Source organism: Orcinus orca, chromosome 2, assembly GCF_937001465.1.
Source record: "Orcinus orca chromosome 2, mOrcOrc1.1, whole genome shotgun sequence".
Lineage (NCBI taxonomy): Eukaryota > Metazoa > Chordata > Mammalia > Artiodactyla > Delphinidae > Orcinus > Orcinus orca.
Window position 1 is genome coordinate 61,316,087 of NC_064560.1, and position 24,974 is coordinate 61,341,060.

Here is a 24,974-nt window from a genome sequence, read left to right on the forward strand (position 1 = left end):
ACCTAAGAATTCTACTTCTAGGAATTTATCCCCACTCCCACCCCACCGGCTCAAAAAAAGAAAGAAAAAATTAGACAAGCACAAAAAATGTATATGTAAAGATTTTTCAGCATTGCATATGATAGAAAAAATTGATAGCAAACCACATATTCCTTCACTCAGGGTATTAATTGTGTTACAGCCAGTCAAATACTAGTGCTGCCGTTGAAAAGGTTGATGTCAATCTATATATATATAACCGTGATGTGTTAAGTGAAAAAAAAAAACAGGCTACGATTATAAGAGCTTGTGTTCTGGCTAAAATGAGATCACTATTTTTGTCTAAAAATAAAGTGAGTATTCTTGGGAAAAATCTGCAAGGAGAAATAGTTTTCATTTCTGTGTGATGGGGTTAAAGGGTGGTTTTTATTTTCTTTATACGTTTCTGTGGAGTCTAAATTTCTGTAACCAAAGAAAGATTAAAAAGAAATGAGATGTGGAGTATCAGAAAGCGGCTGAAACCACTTGGAAATGAACACTTGGCATTTAGCAGAGTGCTCAGCTCACTGTTGCATACATACCTGTTGAACTGAGTAAATTCAGAGCTAAGTCTTTGCAGACTAGCTTGTGTCCTCTTTTTTTCAGAGCAAAGTGCTGAAGTTCTCTTCCTTGCACTGGTATGTTTGAGAATTAAGCCCCACAAATGTCAGGAAATGCAATACGTCAAGTTCTTACAGCTACTTGGCCTTTCTATGCACCTGTAACTTCCTGTTCCTGTTTTTTATATAGTATGCCCAATGGGCAATAACAATTTAACCTCTTTTGAATGGTACTAAGAGCTTTGTTAATATTTGCTATTGCTAATAGTACTGTTACTACAAAATGCCTTTTTAATAATTTAATCTTATTACCTTTTTTGTTTACTAACAGTGGTGCATTGTCCTGGACCACAATCTCAACAAACTGTTGAGGCTATCAGGAACAATAGGATTATTATGGCTATTACCCTTGAAATGTCTGCTCTATATGATTTAAGTCCAGAAGACTTCTGAGTAATGTAGACTAAAGATACTTAGCCTAAAAATGTGTTTTTGCTCATAATATAACATGTGATCGATAATTGACAATAATAGTATTTATTGGGATATCTTCCCTAATCTCTTTATATGGTACATACAAATTATAGAGACTTAATAGGATAATTTTTTGGTTTTTATCCATTTGACTCTTTATTATAATTGGTGCTGTTGGCCAACTCCTACATGAAACATTTTGTTGTTTTGATTTTTAAAATTGTTTTTAATCTGCCTAATAGTCCTCTGTTTTCTTCAATTATTCTGCCTTCTACATCCTAGTGGCAGGCATTCCTTAAGATGCAATTCTTATTTTAGCTACATTCTCTCATTCTCATGGTTTCAGTTGTTTTGAAGACTCTTTGCTATAAGGTAAACACAGTTTCTTCAATTGGCTGCTGGACATTTCCCCTTGGATAGCTTTCTATCTCCTACAGTTTCTCATATGTAAAACTAAACCTACCTTTTCCCCCAAGTGAACCTCCTCTCCTCTGCATAAATGGTACCATGTCATTATGTTCCCAGTCATCCGGTCTCAAAACCTTGGATTTACCTTGGACTCCTAAATGCAGTCATTCCCCAAGCCTTCCTCAGTTATTTGCAATGTCTCTTTTATCTGTTGAAACAACCTCCCAGCCTGCTTTCTCAGCTTCAATCTCTTCACTATTCGGTGTATCCTGTGTCTTGTCTCCAGTCAGATCTTCCTGAGGTTGTTTTTAGCCTTGGCTCCAAAGCTAGGACTTCTCTAAAGCCTGAATATCAAGTTCAAACTTGTCTGACTTTCAAGGTCCTCATAATCTGCCTCTATCCTCCCTCCCAACCTTATTTTTTTTCTATTGCTTTCTAAAATGTATTCTGTACTGTTTTTGGGAGGGTGACTGACTTTGACCATGATTTTCACCGTTCAGGAGAAGACATTTCAATCTTAGGAAATGAGCATGGAAAGTTTGAAAAATTATCAAAAAAGACCCCCATTTCTCTTGGGGGTGCACAGTTCTTCCTCATCAGGAGCAATAGGTATTGTGGGGGGAAACAAGCATAAAAACAAGTAATTAAACACAATGTGTTAAGTTCTATAATAGAGTTAGATACAAAGTGCTATAGTACTCTTCTCACTGCCTTTTATTGCTCATCCAGATTCCTCTAATCGCTTCATAATCCAGTCTCACTTCTCTAATCCACTGTTACCCCTTTATTCCTCTAAATTACAGATTGAGTTGTATAGTACCACATTACCATGAGAAAAGGTCTTGAAATTCAAGGCAATTCTCCATCTAAACTTACCCTGTTCCTATCCTACCTCATTCGTTAATTCATCAAACATAGAGAGCTCCCTCCATGACCTTGGCTCTGGGCTTAGCGTTGAAGATACAGCAGTGAACAATATAGACCTAGTCCTTGCCTTCATGTGGCTTATAGTCTATTGGAGGAGTCAGACAGATAATTTCAGTGCACATAGTTGATTAATTGTGGTACATGCTACCAAGGAAAACTCCCCATCTCTCTCATTCCCATATACATCCTCTATTCTACCTACTTTATCTGTATATCTTTCTACTTCCCCCAAGCATTATAACACATTTTAATATTTTGTAGTTTTTTTCAATGTCTAAATGTAGTGATTTTACACATACTGAAGCACTTAGTAAATGTTCATTGTTGAGCTATTATTACTCAATCTAGGCCTGCTAGATAGTAACTAGGAAGATTGCAATCCTTCAGAGCCTCATACACTTGCCACTGATTTAAGCTGGACTGGAACTTGAGTTTTGTTTGCCCATGTCTGTGTCTGCAGTAAGTAACTCACTGTCACATACTTAGTAAAATTCAGTGGGTTGACCCAAATAAGTCTTTTCCAAGTAGTGCTTTTCACTGTGTATTGTATCATTTTGTTCCTTACATTACTTATAATGAAATGTCTGTTCACCCTAATGAGGTTATTTGCCAAATGCTGACAATGTTTTCTAATTGTCCAAAGTTTTACTTGTATTATTCATGATTGTTGAATGATTAAATGAACTCTAGTGGATGGATGCCTTACTCTACTTCTTTTATTTCTCTTTAGATTTTTTATCCGGAAACTACAGACATCTATGATCGAAAGAACATGCCAAGATGTATCTACTGTATCCATGCACTTAGGTAATCAGATTTTCTTGGTAGAATAAGCAGTATATAGATACAGAGAATAGATTGGTAGTTGCCAGAGGCGGGGATTTGGGAGTAGGCGAAATGGGTGAAGGTGGTCAAAAGGTACAAACTTTCAGTTATGAAATAAATAAGTCCTGAGGATGTAATGTACAGCATGGTGACTACAGTTAATGATACTGTATTATGTATTTGAAAGTGGCTAAGAGAGTAGATCTTAAAAGTTCTCATCACAAGAAAAATAATTTGTAACTATGTGTGGTGATGGAAGTTAACTGGACTTACTATGGTGATCATATCATTATGCTGTACACCTGAAACTAATATGTCAGTCATATCTCAATTTTAAAAAAAAGCAGTTTAGGAGTCACATCTGAATTGAGTGTGTAGCTTGTTGTCCAGGGTATGATGAAAAAGTTTTTGCATTTGCTTCAGAATTTTCAAATAGAATAGAGCACTATTATCTTAACAAAATGGTGAGAAACAGCTGTGTTCTTCTAGGGAGAAAGGATTTATTTATTCCTATAATAACAAAAAATCTTCCTCTAAAAACATAATATAATCTTTCATTATTGATCTAGTGTTTCAGTGAACTATGCATTTCTCTTGAGATGTAGTCCCTTTCTTTTAAATTAAAGTCTCTTAAAAATTATAAAAACTACATACATTTGAAAACTTTTATTGTTTCTCATTTTGTTTCAAGCTGATAAACTGATTTACTAAATACACTGTGTCTTGATACTCTTTGGTAGTACAGTTAAATTTTGGCAACATCTTCAAATAATACCAGCAAATATCAAATGGTTGATTGATAATTTATTAAGTTATCTAGGACCTTGACAAGTCATTTGTTCATTAAGTAATTTTTATGTCAATGCAAAAATAATAAATAGGAACTGAAACAAGGTATAATTTTATCACAGCTTCATAGTAAATTTGGAAGATGACTTAATTTCAGGTCCTCAGCTCTTAGAATGAACGAAGTACTAAATTGGAGGGAAGAGGTGATATGTCTGGATGGAGGATGGGATGGGAGAGGTGTAGGTGCTAGTAGTATAGTACTTCAGAGTGGTGCAAATTTACTTGATGGCCGTAGGCCTAAAGCAGAAGATGATAGAAGTAAGTATGAGAAGGGACATGAGGATGAGATTTTTTTCTTGGGCTGCTCTTCTTATATAGCATCCTGTATGTGTACTTAATAAATGTTAATTATATGTATGAATGTATAATATATACATTGACCCACAAGATCCAGTTTCTGGATCAAATGTTTGCCAGATCCTTGGTATCACTGGAATCAGTGTGAAACCCATAAAAGAGAGACTATAACTGAGGACTAATAGATCTCTTGTGTGGACTAATGAATGCATTAACCTCCTTAGAGGGTTCCCTCACTAGGCTCTCTCCCTTCTGATCCATCTGCCATGCTGCTGTCAGAGCTCTTTCCAAAACAGCCCTAATGGTAGCAGACGCTTCATAAAATATTTTGAGGCTTCCTTTCTAGCCTCACCTCCAGCCATTCTCTCCTGTGTACCTATGTTCTAGTATTTTCAACAAACAGGCTATGTACTCTTGCCTTTGGTTTTGCTGTTTCCTGTGCCTGAAATGCCTTTCTTTAAAATTTATTTATTTATTTATTTTTGGCTGCATTGGGTTTTCGTTGCTGTACGCAGGCTTTCTCTAGTTGCGGCGAGCAGGGGCTACTCTTCATTGCGGTGCGCAGGCTTCTCATTGCGGAGCACAGGCTCTAGGTGCGTGGGCTTTAGTAGTTGTGGCATGTGGGCTCTAGAGCGCAGGCTCAGTAGTTGTGGCGCATGGGCTCAGCTGCTCTGCGGCATGTGGGATCTTCGTGGACCAGGACTCGAACCCGTGTCCCCTGCATTGGCAGGCGGATTCTTAACCACTGTGCCACCAGGGAAGCCCTGAAATGCCTTTTCTCCTTGGTTTAACGTATGCTTTTCTCCAGGTGCCACCTCAGAATGCTACCATTAATATGTTCTCTTACTTTTTCCCTCTCTGGCAGAATTAGCTACTTACCATCTTTGTGCTCCTTTAGCATTTTATAACATACCTCTTACTTCAAGCATAGTGCTTGTTACATTGTACTCTGGTTACTGTTTGTTCTTATAACTTGCTTTCTTGTGGATTCCTTAGGGACAAGAAGTATTTCCTTTGTTCTTTATCCATGTGTCTTTAGTATCAACACTTAGATGCCTAGCCTATAATCACAATAAATGTGTGTCAAAATTATACATTATAACAAATCTCCCTCTCCCTCCCCCAGCTCAAGGGGGTACTTTCTGTCCTATAAATGAAAAAGGAAATGGTACTTTGTCGAAGGGCTCTTCATGTTTGTCTCTGCTTATCCAATCAAGTTTTAGCTCAGTTCCCACATTCTTGGTGAAGTTTCTCAAATGACCTCAGCTCATTCCTTTTTCTAAACCTCTGGGGGGTTTTTTTGTTTTGTTTTTTTTTTTGGTTTAGTTTTGTGTGTGTGATTTTCGTTTTGTTGTTTGTTTGTTATATATTGCTTCTTTCATATCTTTTCTCCCTATTACATTTATTAGCATCTTAGGGACAGAAGTCATGTCTTACTTTTTTTCCCCCTCCAAGGTACATAACATAACATTGGACAAACAATGGTAAAATGAGAATTTTAAAAAAATTGTTTAGGAATAGGTGATATATTGGAGAATTTTCAGAATGTAGCAATTTCAGATGCATATGTCTGAGCCAAAATCAGCTAAATTCTGAGTATTGTGATTGGCTTACTGTTCTGTGAAGTCTATGTTGATAACCTTGTGAAGGCTGTACCTACAATGGATATCTGAACTTGGCAGGCACAGCAACTAAGCTGGCAGAATTCCTCTCTGCTAGTTCTGTAGCCACTACTCTCTGCAGTGTAACCTGAGTCCCAGGCCCTCAAATTCTCAGATTGAAGAATTAACTGCCTTTCTAATGATGGAATCAAAATGAGAAAGGGAGGAAGCCTGCTACTGTTTTCCATTTCTGTTCAATATGCAGTTCGTGCTTAGAAAGTATATACACAGCAGTGTGTTCTGGTTGGTGATTTATGATTTCTTTCCTCCCTTACAGTGTTTTTCCTGAAGGGTATGTAGGAAGTGTTTGTAACTGCTTGAGCCTCTTCTTTACCTTTACGCAACAGTGTTCAAGGCAGGTTCTTCACTTCACTTACCTGTATTGGGTGAGGCACTGTTTCCCTTTCGGATCAACAGTGATAGAGCAGCTTTATCTTCTTGTTTTCTCCCTTCCTGCCATCTTTTTTTTTCCTCCCTCAGTCTTGACTGGCATTATTCCAGAGATAGTTACTGTACTTTAGTGAGACTAAATTACTCTTGTAGATTACATTCCACTCTCAGATAAGACCCTAATTCTCCATTATTTCAAATATATTTGTATACTTCCTTTCCATTTCCTCTGATGCTTTATCTTTCTAAGAACTGGTTTTGGGATTAAATTGGCCCATAATCCTTTATCCTAAATTCAAAAAAACATGCTGAAAGATCTGAAAAATGAGTTTTGGTTTAGTTCAAACTCCTTTGTTGGCAAGATCTGATCAGTATTAATTGAGATTACTTAGAATGTTTATCTACTTAATATGATTATTCATATGTCTCTTTGCAGAAAAGTAATGTATTTGATTAGGGGTGCTTCCCCAAGGCTTGTTGGGGGTGTTTTATAATGCTGTTTACACTGTAAAACTTTCTTTCATAGGTTACTCTACAATCAGTAACAGTAATTGGAATCCAGATAGGCTAACACAACCTCCTTTTCCTCATTGCTATAAAGTATATCTTAGATAGGAAAAGAAAAAGAAATCTGAGCTCAATTACAGGCTGACTATTATAGGTACCTAACAGCTTATTTGTAAGCAGACATAGGAGACTAGGAACAAAGATTGAAAGTGGTGTTTATTGTTAGGAGTTTTAAGTTTTAGCTGTGAGGTTAAATACTTTGGATGCTGGATAAGAGGATCCAAGTGGCCATTATGATTCCATTTAAAACTCCAGCATATCCTTAAAATATTCCTAATAATTAAAATGAGATAAAAGAAAGATGATGCCCATCTGTTTTCTGCTTACCACTCCTCTACGTTTTATAGCAGCTAGTGATATCATTGTAACACCTTTAATTTACTGTTGAAAGACATTAAAAGCTAACTCACTGTTCTTGGGGCTGTGAAAGTGACATGCCCAAGCTTTTGTTAAAGTGTGGCAGCCACTTTCTTGTTTTAAAGTAGGAATAAAAGAGGAAGAAATTTCTGGAGAAAAATATTTCTACTAATTTAGAATGCAGATGGAACATTGTGTGGGGAAAGTATATAAGGTAAAATGTGTATAGAAAGTTGTTAGCTGTTTTTGGAAACTTTATTGAATAGATGTAAAATCTTTGCAGAGAGGAACTTCATGTATTTCCATCTTGAGCATTTTATTCTAAAGAAAAGCCCTTAATCATATACATATGATTTATATTTGTACTTATCTGAGAAAGTGATTAGTTATTGTGGATGTATATATTCTAATGTATTTTTAGAACACTTGATTTTTTTTTTTTTAGATTATGCATTGGGGTTTATTATATGCAGTTTGGGTTCTGATCAGTTCTGTGAATGCAATATGCATGATACATATTTGTATTTGGATAATATTGAGGTTTATAGGTTATCTGCAAAAACTGTAGACTGCTCTATTGAGTTTCTGTGATTTATTTCTTAGATATTTTTTTATTTCCTCCCTTATTGATAGTCTGTCAGTGTCTTGCTCATGTTAATCCCTGTGGAGTGCCCTTCTGATTTCTTTTTCTTTTTTTTAAAAATAAATAAATAAATAAATAATTTATTTATGGCTGCGTTGGGTCTTCGTTGCTGCGCTCGGGCTTTCTCTAATTGCATCGAGCCAGGGCTACTCTTCATTGCAGTGCGCAGGCTTCTCATTGCGGTGGCTTCTCTTGTTGCGGAGCACGGGCTCTAGGCGTGTGGGTTTCAGTAGTTGTGGCACGTGGGCTCAGTAGTTGTGCCTCGCGGGCTCTAGAGCGCAGGCTCAGTAGTTGTGGCGCAAAGGCTTAGTTGCTTCATGGCATGTGGGATCTTCCTGGACCAGGGATCAAACCCGTGTCTCCTGCATTGGCAGGCAGATTCTTAACCACCGCGCCACGAGGGAAGTCACCCTTCTGATCTCTTCTAATTTATTGATTCTGACCTGCTAGAGCCTTAGAATCCAGTTAATCTAACTCATGTTACAGACTTCCATCCATCTGTGAAATATTGATTAATATTTATTAATATATGCCAGGCTCTGGGTAGGCATTGGTAAATAAGACTTTCATTGTCCCTGCCTTCATGGAGCTTAGAGTGTAGGATATTTTTATTTAAAGAGTAAAGATTTATAATATATACTTTATTTAAAACTCTTAAAGTACCTGAATTAAACTTTTCCATCAGTAATATGAATTCAGCTTAAGTAAGATTTGCTGTCTTAATCATTTTTATGAGACTTTTCTAAAATGTCCTGTTACTTAAAACTTACTGATCACAGGAAGGTAAACAGTGAAGAGACTTCACTTATATTTATTATGTTAACATTTATATTAACATCTAATCACACATTGGATTTGTGCTGGAGCTGGGACTTAAACTTGCATCTGCTGATTCCCAGTCCAGTGCTTTTTGCATTACATTATGTGACTTTTTAAGGACCTCCTTGTTATGTAAAACTAAAAAAAGGCTCTGAGGTAAAGTATTGTAACTGCAATGTGGAATATGGTAGAGTACTGGGAGTCTCTGTGTTCAGAGTGTTTCTGTTCTTTATGCTAATTTTCCCCTTTGAACTTAGAGCAACAGGGAGGTTCAGCTGCGAGGCCTGACTCTTTTGCATATTATATCTTCTAGTTTGTACCTGTTCAAACTAGGCCTGGCTCCTCAGATTCAAGACCTATATGGAAAGGTTGACTTCACAGGTAAGAAGTTACAAACTTGGCAGGAAGTGCTTGATTTATGTGGAAATAACCTGGAGAGTCAACAGTGCAAATCTTAAAGACGTACGGCTTTAAAAACACTGTGCCAACAGAGATTAAAAAAAAGCATGAGTAACCTGCTTCTCCTGCTTCTCCTCTTCTTGGAATTTCAAGCTCTGTTCTCTCAGTTATGACATGGGTATGATTGATAATTCTCAGTTTTCTTATATGTAAGTTAGAAAGAATATTAACATATAGTATGTAAAAAATAATATAATACTAACATGTAACATTAAAGGTTCATGTACAGTGAAAAATCTTTATAACAGTCTTGCCCCTTCCCTTCCAGTGAGCACCAGTTGTAGGCAAGGGAAGGGGAGCGAGATGATACAAAGATGACAATTTACTAATTTTAAAACTTTAGCTTATTTGGGTGGGTGTTTGCTATAGTCAGATGCTTGAAGAGATGGGGGCTTGGGGAGAAAAAGAACAATGATAATATTGGTTAGGGGTAAGATAGAGTCAAATCTTTTGTAGGCCGGGGAGTTTTAAAAATTGTAAATAAAACTTTTATCTGTGATATTTTTCCTTCCAGAGAAGTTGTTCCCCAGACTTGGGGCAAGGGCCAAACCTTACATGTTGTTTTCTTTGTCATTTGGCTTTCTGCCTTAGAAACGAAATTGTGTAATAGTAGCTAGTGATTTGGATTGTAAAGACAGATAACTGGCTTGTGATTCACTTCTTGTTCGAGCTGCCTTTAAAGCTGCTGCATTCGTAAGTTCATCATAGGGAATGCCATAAGTAGCAGTTTGGCAGAACTATTTTCAATAGAGCCAGTCTCATGTTATAGTTATTTCTGATGCTCTTGATAATACTGTGTCTATTGAGTGCATGTTATGTACCGGGTATCATGTTAAGTGCTTTCCATATATTATCTTATTTAAACCCTTCTAACAACCCTAAGAGGTAGATGTCATTTTATCCAATACATTTTGTAGTTGAGGAATGTTTCCTTCTCTGTGTTATGGAAAGGTGCTTAACTTGCTTGTTTGGGTCTTAATTTTTCCCTATAGAAGAAGAAATCAACAACATGAAGATTGAACTGGAGAAGTATGGGATCCAGATGCCTGCCTTTAGCAAGATCGGGGGCATTCTGGCTAATGAACTGTCAGTGGATGAAGCCGCATGTAAGAAGAGAGAAATTTTGTGGGTTCAAATGGGATTGTTGCTACTACTTTTAATGATTAATACTATAATGATGGTCTTAGACATTAGGAATTTTGCTAGCAAGTTTAGGTCAGTAGATATAGATTTAAACACTACTATACAGTTATCTATGCTATTGTTATTTGGAAATACGTGAGTGATTTTGATTAAAATAAAAGCACTAGAAAGTGAATTCTACATTTCAGTGCCTTTTGGAGTTTCTTATTTTCTGATGGTGTTTACGTGATGATTAAGGTGAACATTTCCATAACAAATGCTCAAAGGCTCCTTTCAGAGTCTCTTATGAATATTTCCCTGTTAAGATTTCAGATTCTGCATTCCAGACATGGATCACAGGCCGAGCTGTGGGTTTGTGCATCAGAGGAAAAAGACTGGGCTTAAAGATCTGGGGGTCCTCTAACCCCTCCATCTATGAAAAGGAGCCTCTTTCTGTGATAGGGGGTTGCAGTGTTTGAATGTGTAATGTATATCCTTTACTTTGTATAACCTTAGTGTTCTATGTTTTGAATTTTTTTTTTTTTAGTACATGCTGCCGTTATTGCCATTAATGAAGCTATTGACCATAGAATTTCAGCTGACACGTTTGCAGCTTTGAAAAATCCCAATGCCATGCTTGTGAACCTTGAAGAGCCCCTGGCTTCCACTTACCAGGATGTACTTTACCAGGCCAAGCAGGACAAAATGACAAATGCTAAAAACAGGGTAAAAATGGAACATTTGATCTTTCTAACTGATTTATATTCTTTCACTGTTTGATATGACTCCATTTTAAAAATCAGTTTTATCGAGGTATTAATTTACATATAATAAAATTCAGCCATTTAAAGTGTACAGTTTGATGGGTTTTGACAAATGTATATGGATGTGTAACCACCCCAAAAGTTCCCACGTCTCCCCTTTGCAGTCAGTCTGTACCTCCTCGTACTCCCCACCCCTGACCCCAGCAACTACCAGTCTGTTTTCGATCACTTTAGTTTATTTTTTTAGAATTCTATATAAGTGAAATGGAGTTACCCAGTATGTAGTCTTTTGGTATTAGATTCTATTTTGACTTCTGCTTCCTTCTTGAGTTTTGTGCAAACCAGTGACAGGCTCTGCGATCTAGTCCCTGGATGTACCTGTTCTGCTCAGGTCTGAGGCAAGGATGCAGACTCACAAGTGAGCAGGGCAGGGTTCACCAGTGCTTCCTTCTCTTGCCTGACTCTGGAAGAACCCCTGGGCTTGTTATTTACAAGTGGATCTGCTTTTTTTTTTTTTTTTTTTTGTGGCCTCTCCTGTTGTGGCGCACAGGCTCCGGACGCGCAGGCTTAGCGGCCATGGCTCACGGGCCCAGCCGCTCCATGGCATGTGGGATCTTCCCGGACCGGGGCACGAACCTGTGTCCCCTGCATCGGCAGGCGGACTCTCAACCACTGAGCCACGAGGGAAGCCCAGATCTGCTTTTTATGTGTTTAGTTACAGTTGTGTAGCATTCTGCTCTGTTCTTTATTAAGGATTTTAAGCCACACCCTTACTTGCTGTTGGTTCTGTAATGGTGGGGGAGGAGCACAAATATATTTCTGTGGTCTTCTTAGAGACCTGAGCTAATTTAGTTACACTTTCTTATTCATCTTCAGACAGAAAGCTCTGAGAGAGAAAGGGACGTTTATGAGGAGCTGCTCACTCAAGCTGAAATTCAAGGCAATATAAATAAAGTCAACAGTAAGTATGTCCCCACATCAGGCACCTAAAAGAATGTTACAGAATAATGTGGCAGCTGTTGATCTCTTCTTGGACCTATGGCATGGTTTAAGTTTGTTTATTTCAGACATTCATGGGTTTGCTTAGGAACTGTTACTCATTTACTTAAGTCTTTTGTGTTCATACGTCTTCTCTTTGGGCTACCATTGCCCTCAGACAGGCCCCCACTCCTCCATCTATTCATCTACTGTAACTTACAAACTGGATTTTTTGGCTACAGTTTCACTCTTTCACACTGTGTTAGACACTTAAATCTGAATAGGGATTTCATTTTCCTGTTTTTATTTATTTATTTATTTTTAAATTTAAAAGAACAATTTATTTTTGGCTGCGTTGGATCTTCGTTGCTGCACATGAGCTTTCTATAGTTGCAGTGAGAGGGGCTACTCTTCATTGCGGTGCACGGGCTTCTCATTGTGGTGGCTTCTCTTATTGCAGAGCACGGGCTCTAGGCGCATGGGCTTCAGTAGTTGCAGCACACGGGCTTAGTAGTTGCGGCATGCGGGCCCTAGAGTACATGGGCTTCAGTAGTTGTGGCGTGTGGGCTCACTAGTTGTGGCTCGCAGGCTCAGTAGTTGTGGTGCACGGGCTTAGTTGCTCTGCAGCATGTGGGATCTTCCCGGACCAGGGATCGAACCCGTGTCCCCTGCATTAGCAGGCGGATTCTTTATCACTGCACCACCAAGGAAGTCCCTATTTTCCTATATAGTTTTGTTTTTCTTTTAAAGAGTAATGCAAGTTATCCAGAAATAAACAGCAAACAAAAAATTAGACCCCATCACCTAGGATAACCACTCTTGATATTTTTAACATATCCTTCAAAACATATATTTAAACAAAAATGAGATTGTACTGTTCATATTGATTTTGTGTATGTTGCACACTTTTGAAAAACTAATTTCTTGAAAGTGTCATTTTCATTTTGTTACTCTTCTTCAAAAGAACCTGCATTAGTTCCTTATTACTTGCCAGACAAAAGGCAGATCCCTAGCCTGGTGGAGTTCTTTATGTAGTATTTTATGCATATAACTCTATAGAAACTCATGTGCCTAATTGTCTCCCATATTCATTGTGTTTATTTCATGACTCATGAAAAATGGCTATGGAGTTGTTCAGAACTGGGATTTGATCTCTTGCCCTCGTATTAATAGCTGTGGGAATTGGGTACGTGTGGCATAGAATCATTATGAGAATGATGAGATAATGTATGTCAATTGCCTGGTATTTAGTAAGCAGTCAGTAAACAATATTATTATCACTTTTGTTAATCATGTAATCTCGCCATTGTAATGCCCTCATGCCTCATCTCTTACTTAATCCACATTATACCCATCATTCAAGATTCAGCTCAGTTCTCACCTCAGTGCCCATCCTAGCTCACAATATACTTGCCTTTCACATGTCCTACTGCATTTATATGCTAAACCACACAATTTTGTTCTTAATTATGTATTGTCTTAATTGCTTGCTTTTTGTTTCTGACACATTTATAAACTTAAAGTAGTTTACTTCTGAGTTCTGCTTTTCAAATCCTCATAATTCCTAGAATAATAGGGTTAGACTCACCAAAAGAACTAAAAAACCTTGCTTGATTCAACCAGACTTGATCTTATCTTGATCAAGATAATAATAATAGTAAAAGTAATCAGTGTCCTCTTCGTTCCTTTGGAGATCCCAGTTTCTCACTTGAACTAATACTCTGAATAACTGGAGTGAATTTATAAGATTTTACCAACTCCATGTGATAGGGAGTTCTAAATCCTGACCAGGAGTCTTTGTATTCTGTTCCATTCTGGCTCATTTAGGATAATAGCTTTCTGAACAGAGTGATAGTTCCATTCACGTATGGGTGATTTGTTGTGCTGTATCTGTATGAATACTACTTAAGTCAGCAAGTATAAACCAGAATGCCCTTGTAGTTAGTTCTCTGTGTGAGAAGAAAGTCCAGCACATTTCCTGCTGCATACACCGCGTAAAATACTCTTTTATTTACTAAGGGATTTTTTCTCTACCATGTTGTCTGGGATTTTTTAGCCTTATAGCCCTACCTGGCTAATTGTATTAGAGTCCGTTATAAACTTATAAGGAGAGAAACATATGTATATATTTTTAAAGTGTTTCATGCATATTGTTCTCATGTGGTCAGAGGAGCAAAATAGTAAAAATTCCCTCAAATAGCTTTCAGTATAGTGAGGAAGGTAAATAGTCAAATGAATAATTTCAGGGCAACTTGGTTAGAACAATACAGTGAGTAATTTCAAGGCAACCAAAGGTGTGTGAAGTACAGTCATAGAATAAAGAAAAGAATGATGACTTTTCCTCGAGGTTTGTATCTGAACCTTCACTGGGGTTCTTAGGGTAGTTAAGAAGGTGAGGATAAGGCAGAATTCCCCATAGGGGGACAAGCTTTTCCTAATAGTAGAGAAAGTCTGAGACAAGGGAAAGTTGTATGGTAGGAAGATAGAGGGACTTTAGGTCCTGGGAATCATCTTAATGTAATAACAGATAAGATTCTTTCCCTAGGGCTTGAGAAGCCATTCACGCTGCCCCAGAAGAAAGCTGCAGGCCAGATAGTTAAAAATGAGAAAAAGTTTTTATTTTTTGTTAAGTAGGATAAGGAAAATTAGAGTTAGGTAATTAAAGCATAGTGGGAGAAAGTGTTTAAATAATGTTGTAAACTTTATAGTATTAGTAAATGTTCATTTAAATATTTACATATTTAAGTAGTAAGTTTACATTTCTAGTAAAAGCATAATTGACCAGATGCCTTTGCAGATGGATAGTCTGAGATTCTGCATTGCATACGTAGAGGAAACCTGCTTGTTACCTATATTGCTTTTGTTTTCTGTCCCCCACTACTACAAAAACTTCCTGAAGATGGAGATAACCTGTCTGCTTTGTTCATGGCTGTGTTTGCAGCAGGTGCCTTGGTCTGTGTTGTTGAAAAATGCTTGTTTAGTTGGCTAATGGCCACATAGACCTGCAGCCATGATTCAAGGAGCTGCTCACCTCCTTCGTGTGGTGATCAGTGAGCTGAATTGCAGGGGAATGTTGGGAAGAAGGAGACAGTCTCTTAGGAATCTAACCTTTTCATCCTTTCACCTCTTGGTGTTATTTTTTAGTTCTAGTTTGAGACTTTGTTTTCTCTTGCACTGTTTTGTTTCTTTATAACAGCTTACATTAATTTTCTTTTTGTTTCTTTACTAATGAAAACAGTTAAAATTGATAAATACTGCTATGCCCCAAATATTTTAATTTTTAGTATTTTATTATTGACTTTTTTTTGCTACTTTGGTGGTAAAATCATATGGTCATTCCTGGGTGGGACATGGGAGGGCGAACTCTATATATTCTCTTCTAAAATAGGAAAGCTGAAAATAGTACAATAATTATGATTTTCCAGTGGCTGTCATTTCTGAAATCAGAAAGTACGATATGTTGACTTTCAACTTAATAATACCTTATTTATTTTACAATATAAAAGTACTTTCATGTATATGATTTTATTTAATCTTATGAGGAGGGTATCTTTGTTATCATTTTCAGATGAAGGAAAGTCTGCATTTTTACTGTTGGATAATAAAGCCCTTGTGTGACGTCAGGTTCTGTGACTAGAAGTAGAGAATATTGAGGTGGTGTAGAGAGCCCCTTCCACTCCACGCAGTCAGACCAGCCTTGATGTCTAAGCACTGCTTTGGGCAGAGTACATTCACCAGAGTACACCAGGATAATGAAGGGATTCAGAATGATGCTGTATAAGAAATGGTTGGAGGAACTAAGGTTCTTTAGTCAGGAGTAGACAGTCACAGGGAAGGGGGTTGGATGTATTCAAGTATCAACTCTAGGGTGGGAGCTTTAACAATTTTTATAAACAGAATTGTCCAGAGATGTAGTAAATTGCTGTGTGGGATACCTTCTCCTGTATAGTAGTTTAGTCTGGATAATGACTTGGCATTTTAGAGGGAATTTAGGCATGTGTTATTGGTGCCTCTTATATTGCTGCCCATATTGGTGCCAAGCTCTCTGCATCTAGAAGCTTTTAAGTAGGCCTGGGGTGTGGTCCAGGAATCTGTTAAATCTGAACAACCTGGGAACCCCTGGATGTGATGACTTTAAGGTTCTCTTCCAACCCCAAAGTCTAATGCTTCTGTGATACTCCAGAATAAAAGCTATCTAATTATATTTCCCTGATCTGGAACTGGGATTGGTTTTCAGGAAGGAAAAAATATTCTAGGCTATAATGTTAACATAGTTTTTTCTTAAGCGTTTGCCTTTTTTCCTCCTCAGTGTTTGCTGCGTTAGCGAATATAGACCTGGCTTTGAAGCAGGGATCTGCACTGGCCTTGTTCAAGATTCTGCAGTCACCAGCGCTGGGCCTTCAAGGACTGCAGCAGCAGAATAGTGACTGGTACCTCAAGCAACTCCTCAGTGATAGACAGCAGAAGAGAGAGGTAAAAGTACCCTGAGTTGCACCTGCAAGAGTTTATATACATCCTTTTGAATCCCATGCTGTTGTGTCAAGGTATATATGGGGCTTTTTTTCCCCCCTAATATAACTTTTTCGATGAATTAGGCTGTTTAATATACTCAGGTAAAGTACACATTGTCTTCAGCTCTCTTTTGCTTTTAGAGTTGTAAATCGTCTTTTAAAATAAACATTGCCCATCCCGGCAAGTGAATCTGACCACCCCTTCACTTGAAGTCCCTTAAATCCCCAACTAAAAGCCATTGGGGAGAACCTGAAATTTTTTATTCTTACTTCAGGAATTTCCACTTTTAAAAAACCATACCTGATGAGTTTCCTCTGGCCAACACTGGGAAAGTACTTAATGTGCAGTAAGAGTAGACTGTGTGGGACTTTATGGTTTTCTTTTTTGAGAACAAATATGAGGGGATTTCTTTTTTTTTTTTCCTTTTTCTAAATAAGGACAAGTATACATTTTACAAATCCTCAGCATTGGCCAGAGAAAGCAGCATTAATGTGCCAATGATTCTACAAACATTTTATCTCAGAACATTTTGATGCTCTTTACAAAATACATTTTTTTAATGTGCTTATATCAGGAGAGTCACTCTACCCGAGATTTGACAAGGGCATTCGGCTCTCGCTCAGGCTGCCGCTTTGGCTGTGTGTAGCCTGAAGCTGTCTCTTATGCCTGTGGCTCTCTGTCCCTAGTGACTGCTGTTGAGATATGAGAACTACAAGGCCCGGAGGCCTAGGCAGGAGTCATCTTTACCTAAGTGTTCTTTGCTTTTCTCATGGTGGTCAGGCTGAGGCCCTGCAGAAGGAGGAGCTACAGTCTGGAGTGGATGCCGCAAACACTGCTGCCCAGCAGTATCAGAGAAGTAAGAGTCCTCTCAGCTGCGTGTCCACTGAGATCCTGAGTAGGGGAGGAAAGTGGCTTTGTGTCGTTGAGGGACCTGAGGTTAGATTCTGTCATTCCTCACCCCACCCCAAGGCTACTAGCTGCAGTCAACTACCAGGTACCTTTGGTGGCAGAAGGGTTCCTCCAGTTTTAAAAGTAGAACCGGAGTCAGCGTAGGCTCACTTTGGCTAGGAAGCTCGTGCTTACGTGGTTGGTTAGGGAAGCATCTGGAGGAGACAGGACTAGGGATTGATTGGCAAGATTTGTATGTTGAGAGACAGGAGAGAAGGGTGTTCCTAATATGGGGCAACAGGGGAAGAGGAAGTGTGAGCAGAGGGACAGAAGGTGAAAGATGTATTATGGAACAGTGGGTAGAATAAAATTTTTGTAGATGTTTTAGGCTGAGTTGTGTAAGATAAAGGCTTGGAAAGATTGTGGGAAGCTTTGAATGGCAGCTTAACAAGCTAGTTCTTTGCCAGGCTCCCCTCTGTAGGGGAAGGGTGTCTTAGGTAGAGCGTAGTGGTGGCAGGCAGGATGATTTGGAGTGGAAAGAAAAAAGGGGTGAGGAGAAGAGGAGGCTGCTTTTTAGAGACAGATTTATTGAGATGTAGTTCACATACCATGCAGTTCACCCTCATACAAAGGAGGCTGTTTTCTAAAGATGAAAGTTCTACTTCAAACGTCATGGCTAATAGCTTATCCACAGAATATAACTTTCTTCTGTGAAAATTGGCATCTGCTTCCCCTCGGGCCTCTCAAAGCCAGCTGCCTTTGTGACCTCCTTGTTTTCTATCCAGGACTGACAGCAGTGGCAGCGATCAATGCTGCAATCCAGAAGGGTGTTGCTGAGAAGACTGTTATGGAGCTAATGAATCCCGAAGCCCAGCTGCCCCAGGTGTTTCCATTTGCTGCCGATCTTTATCAGAAGGAACTGGCTACCCTGCAGCAACAGAGTCCTCAGGTGAGTTAACTGAACCTGTGCTGTTTGTGAGCAAAACAGAGTGGACGTGAATTTAAAATTTAATACCCACTTCTTGGTGTAGTTAGGTAGAGGGGTTTTTTTTGTTTGTTTTGTTTTACTGGAAACTTAGACTCGTTATGGTTTTATTAAACTTCTGACCTCCCTTGGTATTCCAGAATGTCTTTCCTTATTCTTTCCCCCCTCACTTTCTGTACAGCATAGCCTCACCCATCCTGAGCTCTCTGTTGCAGTGGAGATGTTGTCATCGGTGGCCCTAATCAACAGGGCGCTGGAATCCGGAGACATGAATACAGTGTGGAAACAGTTGAGCAGTTCAGTTACAGGCCTTACCAATATTGAAGAAGAAAACTGCCAGAGGTGGGTGCCCAGAGTGCTGGGTTGAATCCGTTAGGTAGCTGTCACCTCTGTCTTTCGTGTGCCAACACTCTTATTTTCTTTGCAGGCATTGTGACTTCAGTGTGATTGTCTTTTATTTTTTCTATTTTGATACATTTTATTCTTTACTATGCTGAAGGTTTTGTAGTAAATTACAGATATAACATTCCACTCCTAAATTTATAAGTATACTTATTTAAAACAATGAGGATATTATATAGCCAAAATAACACTCTTATACCCTGACAAATCAACAGTACTTCTTTAATACTTTCTAAACCTAGTCCATTTTCGTACTTCTTGTTCCAAAACTGTTTGTTTTTTCAGCTGGTTTGTTCAAACCAGGATCCAATCCAGGACCACATGTTAACATCTGATTATTGTGTCCCTTTGGTATCTTTTAATCTAGCATTGTCCGTTTCTTTATGACACTGACATATTAAAGAGATGGGGCCAGTTGTCCTATAAAATGTCCCATCTTCAGTTCTGGTTGCTTCCTAATATTTGGTTTATTCCTGTAAATTGTAAATTAGGTCTAAAGACTTGTCAAGATTCAATTAAATATTTTTGGCGACGTGTGTTTCATATTTTCTCATATCAAGAGGCATATAAAATCTGCTTGTCCCCACCATTAGAGATACTAAGGGACATTAATCCCTCCAATTGCATATTTATTTTTCTCCCTTATCACCAGAACATAATTTTTTTTTTTTAATGTAACTTTTTTTTTTTTTTTTGGCTGCCTCAGGTCTTCGTTGCTGCTCGTGGGCTTTTCTCTAGTTTGTGGCGAGCAGGGGCTACTCTTCGTTGCGGTGCACAGGCTTCTCTTTGAGGTGGCTTCTCTTGTTGCGGAGCATGGGCTCTAGGCCTGCGGGCTTCAGTAGCTGTGGCTCACAGGCTCTGGAGCCCAGGCTCAGTAGTTGTGGCACACAAGCTTAGTTGCTCCGCGGCATGTGGGATCTTCCCGGACCAGGGCTCGAACCCATGACTTCTGCATTGGCAGGCATATTCTCAACCACTGCACCACCAGGGAATCCCCAGAATATAATCATTTTTGTACCTTTTGCAGCATCAAAATGTCCAGTTCCCCATTAACCATTCATCTAATATTTTTAACCCCAATTGATAATCCTTGCCTAAATCCATATACTTTCAGTAAGAGTTGCTGAATGGTGATTTGTTGATCTGTCATTCCTTCTGTGTTTGTTAGCTGGTGTATGGCCTTGTTTTCTTGTCTTTAGAGGGATTGCTTGAGCTGCTGCCACTGACTCCAGAGTTGGTCTTATTTGGAATTCAGAACATGTAATATAAATAGGCCGTTAAGAATAAGTGATATCCTTGCATTTTTACACTTTGCTCAAGGTAACTCCTCGGTCCCAAAGCTGACCTCTAGAATACATCAAGCTGTTGGGGTTCCTTAGCTATCTCTGTTCCTTGGATCCTTTGCCCCCATGTCTTCTCATTCCTGTCAACCAAAATAATCCTGAAGGTCCCTTTTCTTATGTTGCACTTCATTGTCTCTTTTGTTGGGGGAATGGAGCAGGTATCTCGATGAGCTGATGAAACTGAAAGCTCAAGCAGATGCAGAGAATAATGAATTTATTACGTGGAATGACATCCAAGCTTGTGTGGACCATGTGAATCTTGTGGTGCAGGAGGAACATGAGAGTGAGTAATCTACTTCCCGTCCCCCCAGATAATGTCACAGTTACAGATAATGTGATTCCATGAGCTGGTTCTAAACACTACTCCCGGGAGGATTTTTGGAAATTGGAAAAAAAAAAAAAAATCTGTCTCAAAAAGCTACAGTTGTATATTGTTTTCGAAACACCAGGCAACTGCTATGATTAGATAAGTATGTAATAAGAACTAAAATTTTCAGGAGGCGAATTGAACATGATCTGTTATTTTTAAATGCTATTAGAAGAAGTGGTTCTGACACTGACTACCTGGAGTTAGGTCATATTGCACAGATTGAGGGCACAGTCCTCCCCAAGACTCCTCTCACTTTAGACACCAGCCTTAATCTCTGGAGTTCCCAGGTCACCACACTTCTGAAAAACTGGCTATATATTCAGGGGTTCCCTCTATCCCCTCAGGTTCAATAATTGGCTAGAATGACTCACAGAACTCAGGAAAGCACTATACTTACGGTTATAGTTTTATTGTAAAGAATACAAATCAGGATGAGTCAAAAGAAGAGAACAGGAGGGCAATGTCTGGTAGGGTCCCAAATTCAAAGCTGCTGTATCCTCAGGGTGTGTTGCCCTCCTAGCCCATTGATGAGTATCACAACCAGGGAAGCTCACCTGAGCTTTGGATATCCAGAGTTTTTAGTGGGGCTTCGTTCCATACAAATAATGGATTGAATTACGGCCAGCTATTGGCCAAGTAATTGAATTCAATTTCCAGTCTGCTTCTCCTCCCTGGAATAGCTGGGCTGATATTCTGAGATCACATGGCTCAAAGCCCCAATCTTCTAATCACATGGTTGGTCTTTCCAGCGTGACCAGCCCCTATCCCAAAAGTTTCTAGGGGCCCACCAGCAGTCACCTGGTTGGCATAAACTCAGGTGTGGTCCTAGGGGCCCACTATGGATAATGAAGATACTCCTATCGCTTGGGAAATTCCAAGGGTTTAGAGCCTCCTTTCCAGAAACCAGGGACAAAGACCAGCCAAATTTTTTATTATACAACAGAGTCTTTACAAAAGTAGTCCAGTTGGATGAGATACCTGAGGAGTGACTATTTCTAGTTTTAATTAGTGTTTCCTGTGAGAAATATTCAGTGATTTAGTGGGAAGAGTCTTCCCTTGGAGTAGGAGACCCTGAGCTTTGATTCTCTGTCTCTTACTTGTTTGCTGTGTGGTGTAGGAGAGGAGATTCCTAAGACTCATCTTTTTTTTCTATAAAAATGTTGAACTAGGTGACTTTTTTTTTTTTTTAATTTATTTCTTTTTTTGGCTGCGTTGGGTCTTCGTTGCTGTGTGCGGGCTTTCTCTAGTTGCAGCGAGCGGGGCCTACTCTTCGTTGTGGTGCGTGGGCTTCTCACTGCGGTGGCTTCTCTTATTGCAGAGCATGGGGTCTAGGGGCATGGGCTTCAGTATTTGTGGCATGCGGGCTCAGTAGTTGTGGCACAGGGGCTTAATTGCTCTGCGGCATGTGGGATCTTCCTGGACCAGGGTTTGAACCCGTCCCCTGCATTGGCAGGCAGATTCTTAACCAGTGCGCCACCAGGGAAGTCCCACTAGGTGACTTTTAAGATCCCTTGAACTCTTGACTTTTCGTGAATCAAGAATGGTTTTGATCACACATTGGAGTATACTTGAAAGCTATCCTTTATAAAGCCAGTTTCATCAAAATCCTCATCACTCTTAAGTTAGGGCAAGTAAAAATAAAACAAAAGGACTTGAGATTTCAATAGGAATATGGATATAAGGGAGTTTACTTAGTTGAAAAAAACCACTAAATTTAAAGGAAAAAGATTTAAATGCTGTTTAATATTATGGATGACAAATTGTAGTTTGAATCATGGTAACTCTTGGATAGAGGATTTATGGTCACTTACCATGTTTAAAGACTGTTTTATTTATACAATTTCTTAATCTAAAAAATAACCTTTTGTCCACTCATATTTAGGGATTTTAGCCATTGGTTTAATTAATGAAGCCCTGGATGAAGGTGATGCCCAAAAGACTCTGCAGGCCCTGCAGATTCCTGCAGCTAAACTCGAGGGGGTCCTTGCAGGAGTGGCCCAGCATTACCAAGACACGCTGATCAGAGCAAAGAGAGAGAAAGCCCAGGTGAGTGGCACTAAATTGTTCCTTTTTGTTCCGAGAACTCCATCCCTCCTAGAACGGAGATAGAGGTAGGGGTGTTCTCTCAATGACTATTTCCTGGGCACCCTTAGATTCAGAGCACTGGAGGGACACATAAGAGTCATAGACTCTGCCCTCCAGAAGCTTATGCTATTTTACATATTTGGTTTTTTTGTTGTCCTTTGTTGTTATGGTTATAGACACATCTCTTATGTGTCTTTAAAGAAATTCTCAATTGAAATATAAGATCCAGAAAAATGTGTCAGTTATTTAAGTGTACGGTTGTATAAATGTTCAGAAGTGAGCATACCTATGTAATTGGTGCTCGGATTATAAAAAGCATTAACAGAAACCCCCTTATATCCCCTTACATCCTTATTCACCTCCCCACTCCCCAGGAATAAACCACTATCCTGATTTATTCTAGCACATGTCTTTTGGTAAATATATGTATGCATTTCTATTAGGTATACATTTGGAAGTGGAATTTGTGGGTCATAGGGAATACATATGTTAAGCTTTAGTAGGTAGTGCCGTAAAGTTTCTTTTTTTTTAGTTTAAATAATGGCTTTATTGAGATATAATTCACATACCATACAGCTCACTGTTTTGTAGTATACAATTCAGTGGTTTTTTCGTCTATTCACAGAATTGTGCAACCATCACCACAATCAATTTTAGAACATCACCCCCAAAAGAAACCTGTGTAGGTAGTCACTCCCAAAAGAAACCTGTGTAGGTAGTCACTCCTCATTTCTCTCAATCTCTCCAGTCCTAGGTAACCATCAGTCTACTTTCTGTCTATGGATTTGTCTATTCTGGACATTTCGTATAAATGGAATCATACAATGTGTGGTCCTTTGTGACTGGCTTCTTTCTCTTAGCTTGGTTTATCCAAGCTGTAGCATGTATTAGTATTTTCTTTTTACTGTTGAATAATATTCCATTGTATGGCTGTACCACATTTTATTTATTTATTCATGAGTCAGTGATCATGTTTCCACTTTGTGGCTATTAGGGATAATGCTGCTATGAATCTGTTCTCCAAAGTAATTGTAATACAAACCCATCTTTTAAAAAGTTTGTCTTGCCTCTCAGCTAGTTTGTTGAGGAAATGGATGAGATTTACTCCTTTTTTAGTCCTCTTGCTGAATAGGAAGTTGCCATGTTGCTTTAGGAAGCCCTAAAAGAAATTCTTAATTCAGGGGGTCAGATTCCTTCTGGGAAGCCAAAAGTGGTAAAACAGATCAGGGCTTTTGTGTTAAGGGAGCTATTGTACACCGACAGCCTTGTGGGCTTTAGAAGTTTGGGTTGTGGGGGAGGAGCTGTGGATAATATAATGTTGATAGATCTCATTTGATTCCATTGTCATGAGAGTAGTTGACATTACTGTGTCCTAAACATATAAGTGTAGCAAGTACCAGGTTCCTTTTAAGAGGGTCATTGCTGGGCTTCCCTGGTGGCGCAGTGGTTGAGAGTCCGCCTGCCGATGCAGGGGACACAGGTTCGTGCCCCAGTCCGGGAAGATCCCACATGGCCGCGGAGCGGCTGGGCCCGTGAGCCATGGCCGCTGAGCTAGCGCGTCCAGAGCCTGTGCTCCGCAACGGGAGAGGCCACAATAGTGAGAGGCCCGCGTACAGCAAAAAAAAAGAAAAAAAAAGAGGGTCATTGCTCTGCATGTCAGTTGATCCTGTGGTGAAGGTTGAATCACAACCCCCATTTTGTAGCGAGGAAATCTAGGCAAAGGCATTAACTGATTTTACTTACTCAAGTGAGAAGCGGTTGGCTGTAGGGAAGCTGTAAATAGAGGCCTGTCTTTGATATCAGTTTACTGGATCAGAGCTTCCCAAACTTGACTGATGACTAGAACGCTGGAAAAGTCATTTTAAAAATACAGATTCCTAAGCATTAATTCTATTTCTGCTAATTCAGAATCTCTAACCTGGGGCCTGGCTGCTATGATTCTCTGTAGGCCAGTGGTGGTAGTGTTATTTTTTGCTGCCTTATTAGTCCGAAAGGAGTCTTATATCCAATCCAACTGACAGAGGAATGGGCTTTGAAAGAATAAGCTAGGTCTGAGTCCATGTCTAAAAAAGGAAAGTAGATTGAGGATATAATTTGTACCAGCTCTCACGCATGTGATGGGCCTTACTGCTCCTTTTGTTTGGATCATAGGAGTTAAACTTTTATTAGAGGATGTGACTAGAGTTTGAAGCATTTCCTTTTGCTGTGGAATAACTTTTCAGAGTTCATCAAAGGCAGAGGAAGGGGAGAGTTAGAGGAAAATGTGCTTAA

General features: G+C 39.1%; 1 protein-coding gene across 1 annotated transcript in view; it reads left to right on the top strand.

Moving 5' to 3' along the window:
* The window catches only part of IQGAP1 (IQ motif containing GTPase activating protein 1), a 102,387-nt gene that overhangs the window by 39,383 nt on the left and 38,030 nt on the right, over positions 1-24,974 (top strand). The window contains exons 5-15 of the mRNA XM_012536205.3: positions 3,118-3,194; positions 9,109-9,176; positions 10,247-10,360; positions 10,924-11,102; positions 12,017-12,101; positions 16,428-16,591; positions 17,411-17,486; positions 18,304-18,467; positions 18,685-18,845; positions 20,407-20,531; positions 22,501-22,664. Coding sequence (XP_012391659.1) covers positions 3,118-3,194; positions 9,109-9,176; positions 10,247-10,360; positions 10,924-11,102; positions 12,017-12,101; positions 16,428-16,591; positions 17,411-17,486; positions 18,304-18,467; positions 18,685-18,845; positions 20,407-20,531; positions 22,501-22,664 — 1,377 coding nt within the window. The remainder of the gene's footprint in view (positions 1-3,117; positions 3,195-9,108; positions 9,177-10,246; positions 10,361-10,923; positions 11,103-12,016; positions 12,102-16,427; positions 16,592-17,410; positions 17,487-18,303; positions 18,468-18,684; positions 18,846-20,406; positions 20,532-22,500; positions 22,665-24,974) is intronic.